Source organism: Capra hircus, chromosome 5 (assembly GCF_001704415.2).
Source record: "Capra hircus breed San Clemente chromosome 5, ASM170441v1, whole genome shotgun sequence".
Lineage (NCBI taxonomy): Eukaryota > Metazoa > Chordata > Mammalia > Artiodactyla > Bovidae > Capra > Capra hircus.
The window spans coordinates 41,117,998-41,133,458 of record NC_030812.1 but is presented as its reverse complement, the minus strand read 5'-3'; the positions used below and the strand labels follow the sequence as shown (position 1 = coordinate 41,133,458).

Below are 15,461 nucleotides of genomic sequence, written 5' to 3'. Positions count from 1 at the left end.
TTTTGTCATGTACCTATCTCCCTTTCTCTTTCTTTTGCTAATACTTAATTTATTCATTCAGTTGCTCAGTCATTTATTCCACAAACATATTAAATAACTATTGATGTATAATAATACATCAGACACTAAGATAGTTGTGTCCTAACAAGCCATACTTGGTGAGTCTCTTAATCCAAAAAGACCTGCATTCTCTCCTAAATTAACCCTCTTTTCTATGATGCAATCAAAACCAACCATTTCCTGAGGAATGTTAATTAGACTTTTATTTAAATAACTCATACCAATATATACATATATGGTAGTAACTATAAACATATGCCAAATTCCCTCCTAAAAATTTTATAAGTATGAATACATTTTATCTTCACAACACACTATGAGATAAGTACTATTATTATCTCCACTTTAAAAATGAGACCATAGGGGTGGAGAGATTAACTAACATGTTCACCAGCAAGGTGGCAGAGTCAGGACTGAAAAATAGTCTTTCTCCAAATTCTGTTTTCCTTATGTTGCTGAACTCAGGTCAGCTGCTCACAACTTGGAAGCCAATACTCAAGAGATGAATGCTACTTGGAAAGGAAAAGTAGCTTTATTCAGGGGGCAGCTATCTTAGAAGAAGGTAAACTCGTTTCCCAAACCAACTTCGAATATTCTGCTTGACTATGAAAGTTTTTAAAGGAAGAATCATCTGGGAAGTGGGTCAGAGTCAGTGCTATCTTCTGTGTGTGCAGACTTACTTCTGACTGGTTGGTGGTGAGACAATAAGGAAGAAAAACTATGACCAACTTAGTTCAGTTCAGTTCAGTTCAGTCGCCCAGTTGTGTCTGACTCTTTGCGACCCCATGAATCTCAGCACACCAGGCCTCCCTGTCCATCACCAATTCCCGGAGTTCACTCAGACTCACATCCATCGAGTCCGTGATGCCATCCAGCTTTCGCATCCTCTGTCGTCCCCTTCTCCTCCTGCCCCAATCACTCCCAGCATCAGAGTCTTTTCCAATGAGTCAACTCTTCGCATGAGGTGGCCAAAGTACTGAAGTTTCAGCTTTAGCATCATTCCTTCCAAAGCAATCCCAGGGCTGATCTCCTTCAGAATGGACTGGTTGGATCTCCCTGCAGTCCAAGGAACTCTAAAGAGTCTTCTCCAATACCACAGTTCAAAAGCATCAATTCTTCCGTGCTCAGCCTTCTTCACAGTCCAACTCTCACATCCATACATGACCACAGGAAAAACCATAGCCTTGACTAGACGGACCTTAGTTGGCAAAGTAATGTCCCTGCTTTTGAATATGCTATCAAGGTTGGTCATAACTTTTCTTTCAAGGAGTAAGCGTCTTTTAATTTCATGGCTGCAGTCACCATCTGCAGTGATTTTGGAGCCCCAAAAAAATAAAGTCTGACTCTGTTTCCACTGTTTCCCCATCTATTTCCCATGAACTGATGACCAGATGCCATTATCTTCATTTTCTGAATGTTGAGCTTTAAGCCAACTTTTTCACTCTCCTCTTTCACTTTCATCAAGAGGCTTTTTAGCTCCTCTTCACTTTCTGCCATAAGGGTGGTGTCATCTGCATATCTGAGGTGATTGATATTTCTCCCGGCAATCTTGATTCCAGCTTGTGTTTCTTCCAGTCCAGGGTTTCTCGTGATGTACTCTGCATATAAGTTAAATAAGCAGGGTGACAATATACAGCCTTGACGTACTCCTTTTCCTATTTGGAACCAGTCTGTTGTTCCATGTCCAGTTCTAACTGTTGCTTCCTGACCTGCTTAGAGATTTCTCAAGAGGCAGGTTAGGTGGTCTGATATTCCCATCTCTTTCAGAATTTTCCACAGTTTATTGTGATCCACACAGTCAAAGGCTTTGGCATAGTCAATAAAGCAGAAAAAGATGTTTTTCTGGAACTCTCTTGCTTTTTCCATGATCCAGAGGATGTTGGCAATTTGATCTCTGGTTCCTCTGCCTTTTCTAAAACCAGCTTGAACGTCAGGAAGGTCACGGTTCACGTATTGCTGAAGCCTGGCTTGGAGAATCTTGAGCATTACTTTACTAGTGTGTGAGATGAGTGCAATTGTGCGACAGTTTGAGCATTCTTTGGCATTGCCATTCTTTGGGATTGGAATGAAAACTGACCTTTTCCAGTCCTGTGGCCACTGCTGATTTTTCCAAATTTGTTGGCATATTGAGTACAGCACTTTCACAGCATCATCTTTCAGGATTTGAAACAGCTCAACTGGAATTCTATCACCTCCACTAGCTTTGTTCGTAGTGATGCTTTCTAAGGCCCACTTGACTTCACATTCCAAGATGTCTGGCTCTAGGTGAGTGATCACACCATCGTGATAATCTGGGTCGTGAAGATCTTTTTTGTACAGTTCTTCTGTATATTCTTGCCACCTCTTCTTCACAGGAGCTGACTGTGGCTCAGATCATGAACTCCTCATCACCAAATTCAGACTCAAATTGAAGAAAGTAGGGAAAACTGCTAGACCATTCAGGTATGACCTAAATCAAATCCCTTATGATTATACAGTGGAAGTGATAAATAGATTTAAGGGCCTAGATCTGATAGATAGAGTGCCTGATGAACTATGGAATGAGCTTCGTGACATTGTACAGGAGATAGGGATCAAGACCATCCCCGTGGAAAAGAAATGCAAAAAAGAAAAATGGCTGTCTAGAGAGGCCTTACAAATAGCTGTGAAAAGAAGAGAAGTGAAAAGCAAAGGAGAAAACGAAAGATATAAGCATCTGAATGCAGAGTTCCAGAGAATAGCAAGAAGAGATAAGAAAGCCTTCTTCAGTGATCAATGCAAAGAAATAGAGGAAAGGAACAGAATAGGAAAGACTAGAGATCTCTTCAAGAAAATGACCAACCTAGACAGTATATTAAAAAGTAGAGACATTACTTTGCTGACAAAGTTCTGTCTAGTCAAAGCTATGGATTTTCCAGTAGTCATGTATGGATGTGAGAGTTGAATCATAATGAAATCCGAGCATCACAGAATTTATGTTTTTAAACTATGGTGTTGGAGAAGACTCTTGAGAGCTCCTTGGGCTGCAAGGAGATCAAACCAGTCAATCCTGAAGGAAATTAGTCCTGAATATTCATTGGAAGGACTGATGCTGAAGCTGAAGCTCCAATACTTTGGCCACTGTATACAAAGAATTGACTCATTGGAAAAGACCCTGATATTGGAAAAGATTGAAAGCAGGAGAAGAAGGGGAAGACAGAGGATGAGATAACTGGATGGCATCACTGGCTTGATGGACATGAGTTTGAGCAAGCTCCGGGAGTTGGTGATGGACAGGAAAGCCTGGCGTGCTGCAGTCCATAGGGTTGCAAAGAGTCGGACACGACTGAGTGACTGAACCTGAACTGAGGTAAGACAGCAGTGTTCCAGGACTCTTGTGCTAAGCCTAAAATTATCGTCTTCCACCTGGGTGGGGGGGCCTTTGCTCCTACAGAATTCAAAAGTATTCTGTTACGTATATTCCTTGAGGAGGAACCAGGATCCTGCCCCACAGCTGCACTATTGTTTCTTGACTGCTCCTCTTTTGTTTTTGAGTTCCCTCAGGTTTCTGGTAAGCAACTGTTTGAATCTGCCCTTTGAGACTTGGGGGAAGGTCAAGGAGGATGAACAAAGTTTATATCCCATAGACAAGAAACGGGGGACACAGAAAGAATTTATATCTGGGAGGGCACCACAAAACTTGGTCCATTGGAGAAGGGAATGGCAAACCACTTCAGTATTATTGCCTTGAGAAGCCCATGAATAGTATGAGAGGCAAAAAGAGAGGACACTGAAAGATGAACTGCCCAGGTCAGTAGGTGCCCAATATGCTGCTGGAGAAATAACTCCAGAAAGAATGAAGAGATGGAGCCAAAGCAAAAACAACACCCAGTTGTGGATGTGACTGGTGATAGAAGTAAAGTTTGATGCTGTCAAGAGCAATATTTCATAGGAACCTAGAATGTTAGGTCCATGAATCAAGGCAAATTGGAAGTGGTCAAACAGGAGATGGCACGTGTGAACATCAACATTTTAGGAATCAGTAAACTAAAATGGACTGGAATGAGTGAATTTAACTCAGATTACCATTATATCTACTACTGTGGGCAAGAATCCCTTAGAGGAAATCAAATAGCCCTAATAGTCAGCAAAAGAGTCCACAATGCAGTACTAGGATGCAATCTCAAAAATGTCGGAAAGATCTTTGTTCGTTTCCAAGGTAAACCACTCAAAATCACAGTAACCCAAGTCTATCCCCCAACCAGTAATGCTGAAGAAGTTGAAGTTGAACAGTTCTATGAAGACCTATAAGACCTCCTAGAACTAATACCTGCAAAAGATGTTCTTTTCATTATAGGGGACTGGAAGACAAAAGTAGGAAGTCAAGAAATAACTGGAGTAACAGGAAAATTTGGCCTTGGAGTAAAGAATGAAGCAGGGCAAAGGCTAATAATGTTTTTCTAGGAGAATGCACTGGTCATAGCAAACACTCTCTTCCAACAACACAAGAGAAGACTCTACACATGGACATCACCAGATGGTCAACACCGAAATCAGATTGATTATATTCTTTGCAGCCAAAGATGGAGAAGCTCTATACAGTCAGCAAAATCAAGACCAGGAGCCGACTGTGGCTTGGATCATGAACTCCTTATTGCCAAATTCAGACTGAAATAGAAGAAAGTATGGAAAACCACTAGACCATTCAGGTATGACTTAAATCCCTTATGAGTATACAGTGGAAGGGAGAAATAGATTCAAGGAATTAGATCTGATAGATAGAGTGCCTGATGAACTATGGATGGAGGTTCGAGACATTGTACAGGATGCAGGGATCAAGGCATCCCCAAGGAAAAGCAATGCAAAAAGGCAAAATGGCTATCTGAGCAGGCCTTACAAATAGCAGAGAAAAGAAGAGAAGCTAAAGGCAAAGGAGAAAAGGAAAGATATACCCATTTGAAAGTAGAGTTCGAAAGAATAGCAAGGAGCGATAAGAAAGCCTTCCTCAGTGATCAATGCAAAGAAATAAAGGAAAACAATAGAATGGGAAAGACCAGAGATTGCTTCAAAAAAAAATTAGAGATACCAAGGGAGTATTTCAAGCAAACATGGGCACAATAAAGGACAGAAATGGTAGGGACCTAACAGAAGCAGAAGATACTAAGAAGAGGTGGCAAGAACACACAAAAGAACAATACAAAAAAGGTTTTCACAACCCAGATAATCATGATGGTTTGATCACTCACCTAGAGCCATACATCCTGGAATCCAAAGTCAAGTGGGCCTTAGGAAGTATCACTATGAACAAAGCTAGTGGAGGTGAAGGAATTCCAGTTGAGCTATTTCAAATGCTAAAGGATGATGCCGTGAAAGTGCTGCACTCAATATGCCAGCAAATTTAAACACTCAGCAGTGGCCAAAATACTGGAAAAGGTCAGTTTTCATCCCAATCCCAAAGAAAGGCAATGCCAAAGAATGCCCAAACTACCACACAACTGCACTCATCTCACATGCTAGCAAAGCAATGCTCAAAATTCTCCAAGCCAGGCTTCAACAGTGTGTGAACTGGGAACTTCCAGATGTTCAATCTGGATTTTAAAAAGGCAGAGGAACCCGAGATCAAATTGCCAACGTCCGTTGGATCATCAAAAAAGCAAGAGAGTTCCAGAAAAACATCTTTTTCTGCTCTATTGACTATGCCAAACCCTTTGACTATGTGGATCACAACAAACTTTGGGAAATTCTGCAAGAGATGAGAATACCAGACCACCTGACCTGCTGAGAAATCAGTATGCAGGTCAGGAAGCAACAGTTAGAACTGGACATGGAACAACAGACTGGTTACAAATTGGGATGGGTTATGGCAAGGCTATATATTGTCACCCTGATTATTTACCTATATGCAGAGTACATCATGTGAAACACTGGGCTGGATTAAGTACAAGCTGGAATCAAGATTGCCAGGAGAAATATCAATAACCTCAGATATGCAGATGATACCACCCTTATTGCAGAAAGCAAAGAAGAGTAAAAAGCCTCTTGATAAAAGTGAAAGAAGAGAGTAGAGAAAATTGGCTTAAAACTCAACATTCAGAAAAAGAGATCATGGCATTTGATCCCATCACTTCATGACAAATAGAAGGGGAAACAATGGAAACAGTGAGAGGCTTTATTTTCTTGGGCTCCAAAATCACTGCAGTTGATGACTGCAGCCATGTAATTCAAGTCACTTGCTACTTGGAAGAAAAGTTATGACCAACCTAGACAGCATATTAAAAAGCAGAGACATGACTTTGCCAACAAAGGTCTGTCTAGTCAAAGCTATGGTTTTTTCAGTAGTCACGTATGGATGTAACAGTTGGGTATAAAGAAAGGTGAACACTGAAGAATTGATGCTTTTGAAGTGTGGTTTTGGAGAAGACTCTTGCAAGTCCCTTGGACTGCAGTGAGATCCAACCAGTCCATCCTAAAGGAAATCAGTCCTGTATATTCATTGGAAAGACTGATGCTGAAGCTGAAACTCCATTACTTTGGGCACCTTGTGCAAAGAACTGACTCATTGGAAAAGACCCTGATGCTGGAAATATTGAAGGCAGGAGGAAAAGGGGATGGCAGAGGATGAGATGATTGAATGGTATCACCAACTCATTGGACATGAGTTTGAACAAGCTCTGGGAGTTGGTGATGGACAGGGAGGCCTGGTGTCCTGCAGTCCATAGGGTCGCAAAGAGTCGGACACGACTGACTGACTGAACTGAACTGGGCCCCACAAGGTCTTGCTCTGTTTGCTCATCATTGCCCAAGACAGTCTATGCCTTAGGATTGTGGTGAGGCAAGAAGTGCTACATTCTAATAGACTTGTTATGGATTGGAATTGAACTGCTTTCTGCTATAAATTCACCCTTTTGTTCTTACCATTAGGAGTCTTTAAAATGTTCAGTTGCCACTGAATTTTATTTAAACCTTGAAGAAAGCAAAAGTCTATTCATGTCTCTTTTGAGGAAAGACCTCATGGTCATTGGGATTGATAATAATGAGGCTATAGGAGCTACAAATTTCTGGGTCTCCTCTACCTGTCTGAAGGGTATTGGGACCTACCCAGAGAAGTAGAAAGAGGAAGGACATACATTTCTGGTAGCCCAGAAAGAAAGGAAACATGGAGCTAGGTGATCCAATTAGACAGTTAATGTGATATCTAATTTTTACTGAATCAGTGAATTAGAAGAAATGTTTGTAGAACTTTTTTAATATAAATTTAAATATAAATTTATTCAGCATCATGTTGGGAAGATTGAGGCCAGTTTATTACTTCTTAACTTATTCTAGAGAAAAGGAAGGAAGGTGGGTGAAGTAAATATTGTGAAGTCTCAAGATACTCAATTGTTTTCAACAGAGAAAAAAAAGAATACACATTATATTTCTACCTAATAGTATGGATTTAATTTACAAGAGTATGAAGGAGAGAGTGCCCTTTTTTTCATACCTTTCTCAGTGATTTCACTCATTCTCATTAATTCATTTTCATTCTTTCATTCATATACTTGTTCTTTTGCACCATTTTTTATTCATTTGCTTACTCATCCATTTATGAACCTACTGAACAAATACTTTTTAAACGTCTTCCACCTGCCAAGTATTGTTATAGGTACTATGTTGTTATTCAGTCACTCAGTTGTGTCCAAGTATTTGTGACCCCAAGGACTGCAGTGCACCAGGTTTTCCTGTCTTTCACTGTCTCCTGGAGTTTGCCCAAACTCCTGTTCATTGAGTTGTGGTACTATGAATATTGCAATAAATAATACAAGCAAAGATTCCTGGTCCACAGAGTTTACAATGTAAAGAGGGCAAATGTAGTAGACAGAGCAAAACAACTAACAAATAAATGGAGAAATAAGTTATATAAATAAAACTGACTGATGTGATTGAGAGGAACTGGTTGGGGAGTTATTTTAGATTATGTGACAAATGAACAAATGATTTAATGAATAAAGAAGAAAGGCACACACATAAATAATAAAAGTTAGCATGTGATAAATATTATGGCAGGATTTTAAATAAAGAGCTCTGTAAGTATTAAAAAAAAGAAATAATTATGTATAACTGGACAGAATTTAAGGCATCCTTAAAGTTAGAGTTTTGGTAGATGAAGATGGTGAAATAAAGACATTTTGGGTTTGAGAAAAGAAAATGAATAAGAGAAGAAATAAAAGGTAAGACTTGCTATATTCAGCCAAGGGAATTAGGTGCAGAAGAACGGAGGAAAGGTAGGGGAGACAGCTTTTGGAAGTAGAAGAAACAGACTGTGGTCTTCAACATCTTGAAACAAGTTCTAATTTAAAAACTCTTCAGGCAAAGTATTTGAATAGACATTTCTCCAAAGAAGATATACAAATGACCAAGAAGCATGTGGAAAAATGCTCAGCATCACTAATAATCAGAGAGATGCAAATCAAAATCACAAATGACACCCAACTTTACATCTGTTAGAATAACTGTTACCAAGAACAAGTGATAGCAAGTGTTGATTAGGGAGTGGAGAAAAGGAAACCCCAGTGTATTATTGGCAGGAATGTAAGTGGGTACAGCCACAATGGAATATATGATGGAGGTTTCTCGAAAATTAAAAACAGAATTACCATATGAAACAACAATCTCACTCCTGGCTATATATCCAAAAGACTTGAAAGCAGGATCTTGAGATATTTCACACCCAAGTTCATAGAAGTACTATGCACAATAACGAAGAGAAGTAAGCAATCTACTCCTTCATTAGATGAAAACATGAGTGAAGTGTGGCATATACAGACAATGGAATATTATTCAGTCTTCAAGAGGAAGGAAATCCTTTAATGTGCCCCAATATGGATGAAACTTGAGGATGTCATACTAAATGAAATAAGCTGTTTAAAAAAGACAAATTCTGTGTTATTCTACTTAAATGATATATTTAACATTGGAAAATTCATGAAAGTAGAATAATAGTTACCAGGGGTTAGTCAAGGGGAGGAAGAAAGAGGAACTATTGTTTCAAGGATATAAAATGTCATACTTATAATATGAAAAAAAAATCCAGCAATGTGAATGTAGTCAACACTACTGAGAAGTACATTTGAAAATGGCTAAGACAGTAAACATTTTTATCACAATAAAAAGAATTCTTCAGTTTTCAAAATTGTTATGCCCCTTTTGTATTAAACTTCTAAGGGGTGTGTGTGTGTGTGCGTGTGTGTGCGTGTATTACATGGCAGGAAAATATACATATCTGCTTGGATCTACATTAACCTCATTCATCTAAACCCCACTTGTATGTATCTTGGAAATTTTTCCCATATTTGTCAATAAGCTATCCTAAACAAGGGGATGTTGATTATTGTTTCATCAGTCTTTATTCTTCTTGTTTTATCAATATCTGTGTGTTGCAAAAGGTCCCATTAGTTCCCCAATAAGATGCCATATGATTATAGGACCTCATTTGCCCCATCCCTGTGCGAGCTCTTGAACACTTTTCTAGCTTTATATATTTGCATAATCTCTAGACCCAATATATTTTAATTGTTAAGTTTAATATACTTAATATGTAAAATTAAATAATATTTTGGATATATGATTGTCTCCTCTTTTATACAGATTAAAATACAATTAAATGATAGAGCCAAGTGAGTATTATTGAGTGTTTAATATTTCACTGTTTCTTGATGCACTTTCTATTTTACAGATACTAAATTACATAAAAATACATAAAGTAAATACTTAATCACTATATCACCTGCATTAGGACATGAGTACTGAGATAAAGCATATATAATTTTAGATGTGTTTAATTCTGGAGTCCTTGTCTATTTACTTTCATAATTACTGGAAATGTTTTGGTTGTTTTTGTTTTTTGCTTTTTAGAACTTTTTTGCTATAGTTACCTGCGTTTTGTGTTAACACAGGAGAGATGCTTTTCATTGTGCAAAACTAGCTCACTTTACATGATCTGAACTTGAGAAGCTATTTCTCAGGTTTCAAGACAAGTTAAATGTATGGGAGCATCTACTGGTGAAAGCTGATATAGTCCTACAGACTGGTTTTACTGCACCTTGTAATTTAGTATGAGGAAGCCCTTATGTGTACAATCAAGGGACTCCTGCTGCCAAAAAAATGCTTATTGCTTAAATTTTGCGAGAGTGGACTTAGGCAAGAAATACAAGAACTAAGAAACTCTTTAAAACAAACATTCTATTTAGATGGAAACACATCTAAGAAGGATAAGTTGTTTAGTGTTATTGTACTAAAAGGTTTCATGAGGGCTGAGATGAGGTTTGCCTCCTTCACTTCTGAATCCCTAGCATGGTAACTGACCTTGAAAGTGTCATTGTTTACTGAATTAACAAATGTTCACCAGTTTGGAATTTCTTCCTCAAAATATTTGAAAACTTGCCTTTTGTCCTCCTTCTTCCATAGGACCATATATCTATCATTTACAATAAAAACAAGGAAATATATAATTTGTGTGACAAAGTTCCTTTTTAGAGGAAAACAAATGCTTCTTTTTGCTTAACCAGAAACCCTTAGCCAGTTAAAAAATATACTACAACTTCGGAGTTAAAAACCGTAATAATGAAAAATGACCTAAACTAATTAAAGGGAAGGTAATGGGGAGTTACAAAGGCTTGGTAATCAAATATTGCTAGGCTCAAATTTCAGCTCTACAGTTTAACAGCTGCATCTGGTTGGATGAATTGCTTAACGTCTGTTCTCACTTTCTTCTTTTATTAAATTAGAGTTTTGTAAAGATTTAATGAGTCAACGTATACACAGTGTTTTGTGCCTACATGTAGTGCCTTTGTTCCCAGTCGTGTCTGACTCTCTGCGACCCCATAGATTGCAGCCCTCCAGGCTCTTCTGTCCATGGGATTATCCCAGGCAAGAAAACTGGAGTGGGTTGCTATTTCCTTCTCCACGGGATCTTCCTGAACCAAGGGTCGAAACTTCATCTCCTACATCTTGTGCACTGGCAGACAGATTCTTCACCACTGAGCCATCTGGGAAGCCCTTGTGTCTACCTGATAAATAATAAATAGTATCTATTGAATTTTTCTCTGAATGATGAGACTCATTTTCCTAATTTTCAGTGGAATGCAAGCTTCTTGGGACAAGGACCATATTTTATTTATTCCTAGAGCCTAGCACAGCATCTGGCATAGGTTGGTAGTTAATAAATAAATATGTGTTGAATTAATAAGGAAAATAAATATTTAAACAACTACTTGGTGACTATTGTGCATGGTACATCATATAACTTGTAACTGAAGTGTATGAAAACACTCAACAGAGTCATTTACAACATAGAAATAGGATGTTTTTTATTACTGGAATGATCTGTAATTCCGTTGATTAGTCAAGATTTTCTATGATAATTTAGGAACTCACAAGTAATGTTGAGCTCAAATAACTGCATATCAGATGGAGACTATATTACAGTGTATTCACACCATAGCCATATTGTAGCTTTACGTAACCAAATGATGGTTTTTACCATTAAGGAATTTTTCTCATTTGCTTTCATTAGTACAACCCCTAATATACAATGCTTGCTTATAAGCGTAGATAATTGGTTTTGAAAATTTCGCAACAAAAACTGTAAAGGCTTTTGTACTTGGTAATCAGGAAACTCATCAGCAATTCTGAAGAAGGAATTTGCTTTTAATGAAAATATTCTCTACATCCATCTGAAAGCTCTCATGTGGCAAACGCTGCAAGTATAACTCTTCATTATATCTAAATCCTACCTCTTAATCATACCTACATCATCAGACTGGTAAATACTCTGAGCTATGTGAAAGTATTTTATACTTCTAAATGAATATAATTTTGCCATAAAGTAGTTATATCAAAGACATCTCTTTTAATAAAAGTGATTACCACTTTATGCATATCTCAGAAATATGTAACATTCTCTGGATAGGGGTTCCAATATGTAACAAACTTTTCTAGGCTTATTGGGTCAAAAAACTATTCCAAACAGATTAAAAACTATTAAAATAGGCTAAGACTATTGCCAAACATGAAATTATACTTGGAGTCAAAGTCTCAAAACAAAATTAACATGGTCATTTATACCTTTACTGGAAGAACAAAATTTGACACAAAAACTAAACTATTATCAGGGGAAAACCATTCCTATCAGAAACAAATGTAAACTCCAGTTGAATTTCAAGATATATCATTCTCCTTGAGATTAATGGAGAGAGATTTTCACACATGATCTTGTTTACAAGAACACACACTATTTTAGACTCATGCTTGGCATAACATTACATGCTGTAGAAATATAATGCAACATTTTCATAGAATGCAAGTTCTTTCCAAGTTTATAAGTTAACCAAAAACAACACATTTAAAAATCAATATCTATAAATTCATAGTTTTTTTTTTGACCAAAACAAAATAAAACAGATGTCAAAATAATTTGGGCAAATAGATTCATTTGAAAATTGAAACCCTTCTTTTTCCATTCCTCACCTACAATTCAAAGATGGCTATATTCAAGGATGCTATATTCAAAGATGGCTATTTTATTTATCAATCTTACATTTTTCTCAAAATTTAACTATAAGAATAGTAAAACATGGTATACTCTTTGGACCATTTTGTAAACACTTAAATGAAACATAAATACAAATTCAAATTACAGTTTTTTCCCCTCCAAGTTAGGGGATATTGGTCTTGGAAGAAAATTCAGAAAATAAATGGACACAAAATGTGCATGCAAAATATGTTTCTTTAGAACTCTTAACATTTAAACCACAATGTGTACAGCTTTTAATACAGAATTTTAAAAATCCTTGAATCCTGTACATTATAAATTATGAGTTCTTTACTTCAGCCAGTTGGTACAATATATTAAATAAGGGCTAATTAAAAATCTAATATTTGCTTTGGCATTCTTTTCATACTTTCAAAAACAATATGTTTTTTCCTAAATGCTTTATTTTCAAATTAAGAAAATTAAGGCATAAAAATTATGCACATGTTTAAAATGACAACTTTTAATTTTCTTATTCTACCTTTAAAAATTAACTTCAGATAACCACCCCAGACTTTTCCCTACAGTGGTATAAACTGGATAACTACTAATACATAATTTACATAAATGAATAATATTTTTCAAGTTTTAGTTCCATGAATTTTTTATAAAACCTTTGATGCCTGCCTCACCTTTCTAATAAGTAAGTAGTAGTAACTGACAAATGAATAAATGAGCAGTTAATGATACTAACAGAAAAACTTTGATGTACTGGTTTTGATTTTTATATTACATTCTTTCAAGTAAGGTGGTTACATTTATTGATAATTTAAAATGTCAGCATCAAAGAATTGAAAGTGTGAAATGTTACACTGTTCTATTACAAGCATCATGAATGATATCCAGGTCTTCTACCAATTGAAAAAGTCTGAAAGTCACTGACTTAGCATCTATTATGGCTGTGTCTAAGTAAGCAAATAAAGTCTTAAACCACTAATAACAGAGTATTTCCACTTTTTCTGGCCTATCAATGGCCACACAGGCAGTAGGAGATTAAAATGGTAGTCCTGGCTTTCATACTAACTCCAGGGCAATCGAATATGTAAGATTTATCTCATAAGACTATTCCATACAGATTATTTCTCATTATGTTTGATAAATATTAAACTGACATAACAGTTCCCCTTTTGATTGCTGGGTATAGGGGTACATTAATATTGAGTAAGAGTGCATATTGTTGAAAGATTTTTCTAACATTCCCGCCCCATTTTAAGCCACAGACCAATGACCTTTACATTTTATACTTAATTTCCATATCTTATAGACAATAATCAAATAATGACAATACTAGCATTACTAAATTTATCCTTTTTACAACATCTCATCTTTTATTGCTATTACTGCCCAGTTGAATTTCAAAGATAATAGTGAAAATAGCACTGAACCAGGGATATAGGAAAACTTTATTTGAGCCTGGGATTTGCCCTTAAATAAATTTGCATGATTAAGGCAAATATGAGTGTCAATTTTCTCAAAAGCAAACTAGGAAAAATAATATCTGCTTCAAAAGTTTGCCATAAGGATTAAAATGAAGTGATGTAAATGAGGATTGTAAATTATATTATTATAAATTGCAAATTACAAAATACTACTTCAATGTATATTATTACTCTGATTTTGAAAATCTCTCTATTCTTATAGCACTGCTATTTTTTAAATGTGGTGGACTCCTTTGAGCATGAAAACAAGCTAAGTATTTCTGGACAGAATTTGCAATAAATAATCCTTTCAAGTAAAGTAACAGGCTGAGACAAACATTGTTTGGATACTCCTTTTCTAAATTGGCGATTCTCTTTTTAGAATGAAAAAGTTTACTAACAAATAAGTAAGATTCTTATTAAAATGAACTTGTTATGTGCCTGTATTGAGATTCTCAAAATTTAAAATTAAAAATAGGATATTTTTTACATATAAAAGAAACATAGCCATGCTTCTTTCTTTCAACCACTGTCATTAAAAGAATTTTTTCATGTTGAAATTACCGACCGAACTATTGTGTACACAGGTTTAGTTGACCACTATCAATAAAGGAACATAGATTCTAGCTGTTAAATCTAACAACCATAAATGGACAAAAATGTCACTCAAACTTCTATTTTTATGCACATGGTTTCAACGCAAACATTGTTCTTAAGTTGTCTATCCTCAAGACAGGTCTCATGTTTGTCAAGACTTTCAGACACATCACATACACATAGCAAATTTGCTAATTCACCTAGAAAATCCTGTTTTACATGTGAATTAGTCTTTCATTAGGAATTAGTATAAGCCATAATGACTAATCTTACATAATGTATTTGTTTATTTTCTTCTGAAAAGTCAGCTCATACATTTCCTTGATGCTAAAATCGTATAAAACATTTCCTGCTACCTTTTCTCCCTCTGTCCTTAGCTCAACACAATGCATGAACTGTAAGCATGTCTCTGAGCCTTTAACTAAAAATTAACATTTAAAACATATCAGAATAAATTAGGATGTTTCATCTTCATTTTTTATTGTTTTCAGCACTGAGTCTTCTCCCAAAATTTTACATAGTTCATTGAGTCTCTGCTGCATTTTGGGAATTCCGGCTAGCTGAGATTCTAGCTTTTGTTTTTCTTCACTTAGTGTTAAACGAATAGCACTATCCAGTTGTTCAAAGCGCCAACCTCCTTCACCATCAAACTGTAATAAATGAGTGTGGTATTTCCTGCATAATCAAAATGAAATCATATTATTAGCAATAATTACAAAAAGCCATTTTACTTACAGAGTTATCATTCTAATTAATATTCAAAGGCAAATGTTAAGTAAGGTGTCTATTTTACATTTAATCTTCAAGAATCGTTCAAGAGGTAAAATATTGTGATTGTTTCACTTCCAAAATCATTA

General features: G+C 36.2%; 1 protein-coding gene across 1 annotated transcript in view; it reads right to left on the bottom strand.

Annotated features, from left to right (window-relative positions):
* ABCD2 (ATP binding cassette subfamily D member 2) overlaps window positions 11,368-15,461 on the bottom strand; it is a 90,098-nt gene continuing 86,004 nt past the window's right edge. Inside the window, exon 10 of the mRNA XM_013963869.2 lies at window positions 11,368-15,279. Coding sequence (XP_013819323.1) covers window positions 15,060-15,279 — 220 coding nt within the window. The 3' untranslated portion in view covers window positions 11,368-15,059. The remainder of the gene's footprint in view (window positions 15,280-15,461) is intronic.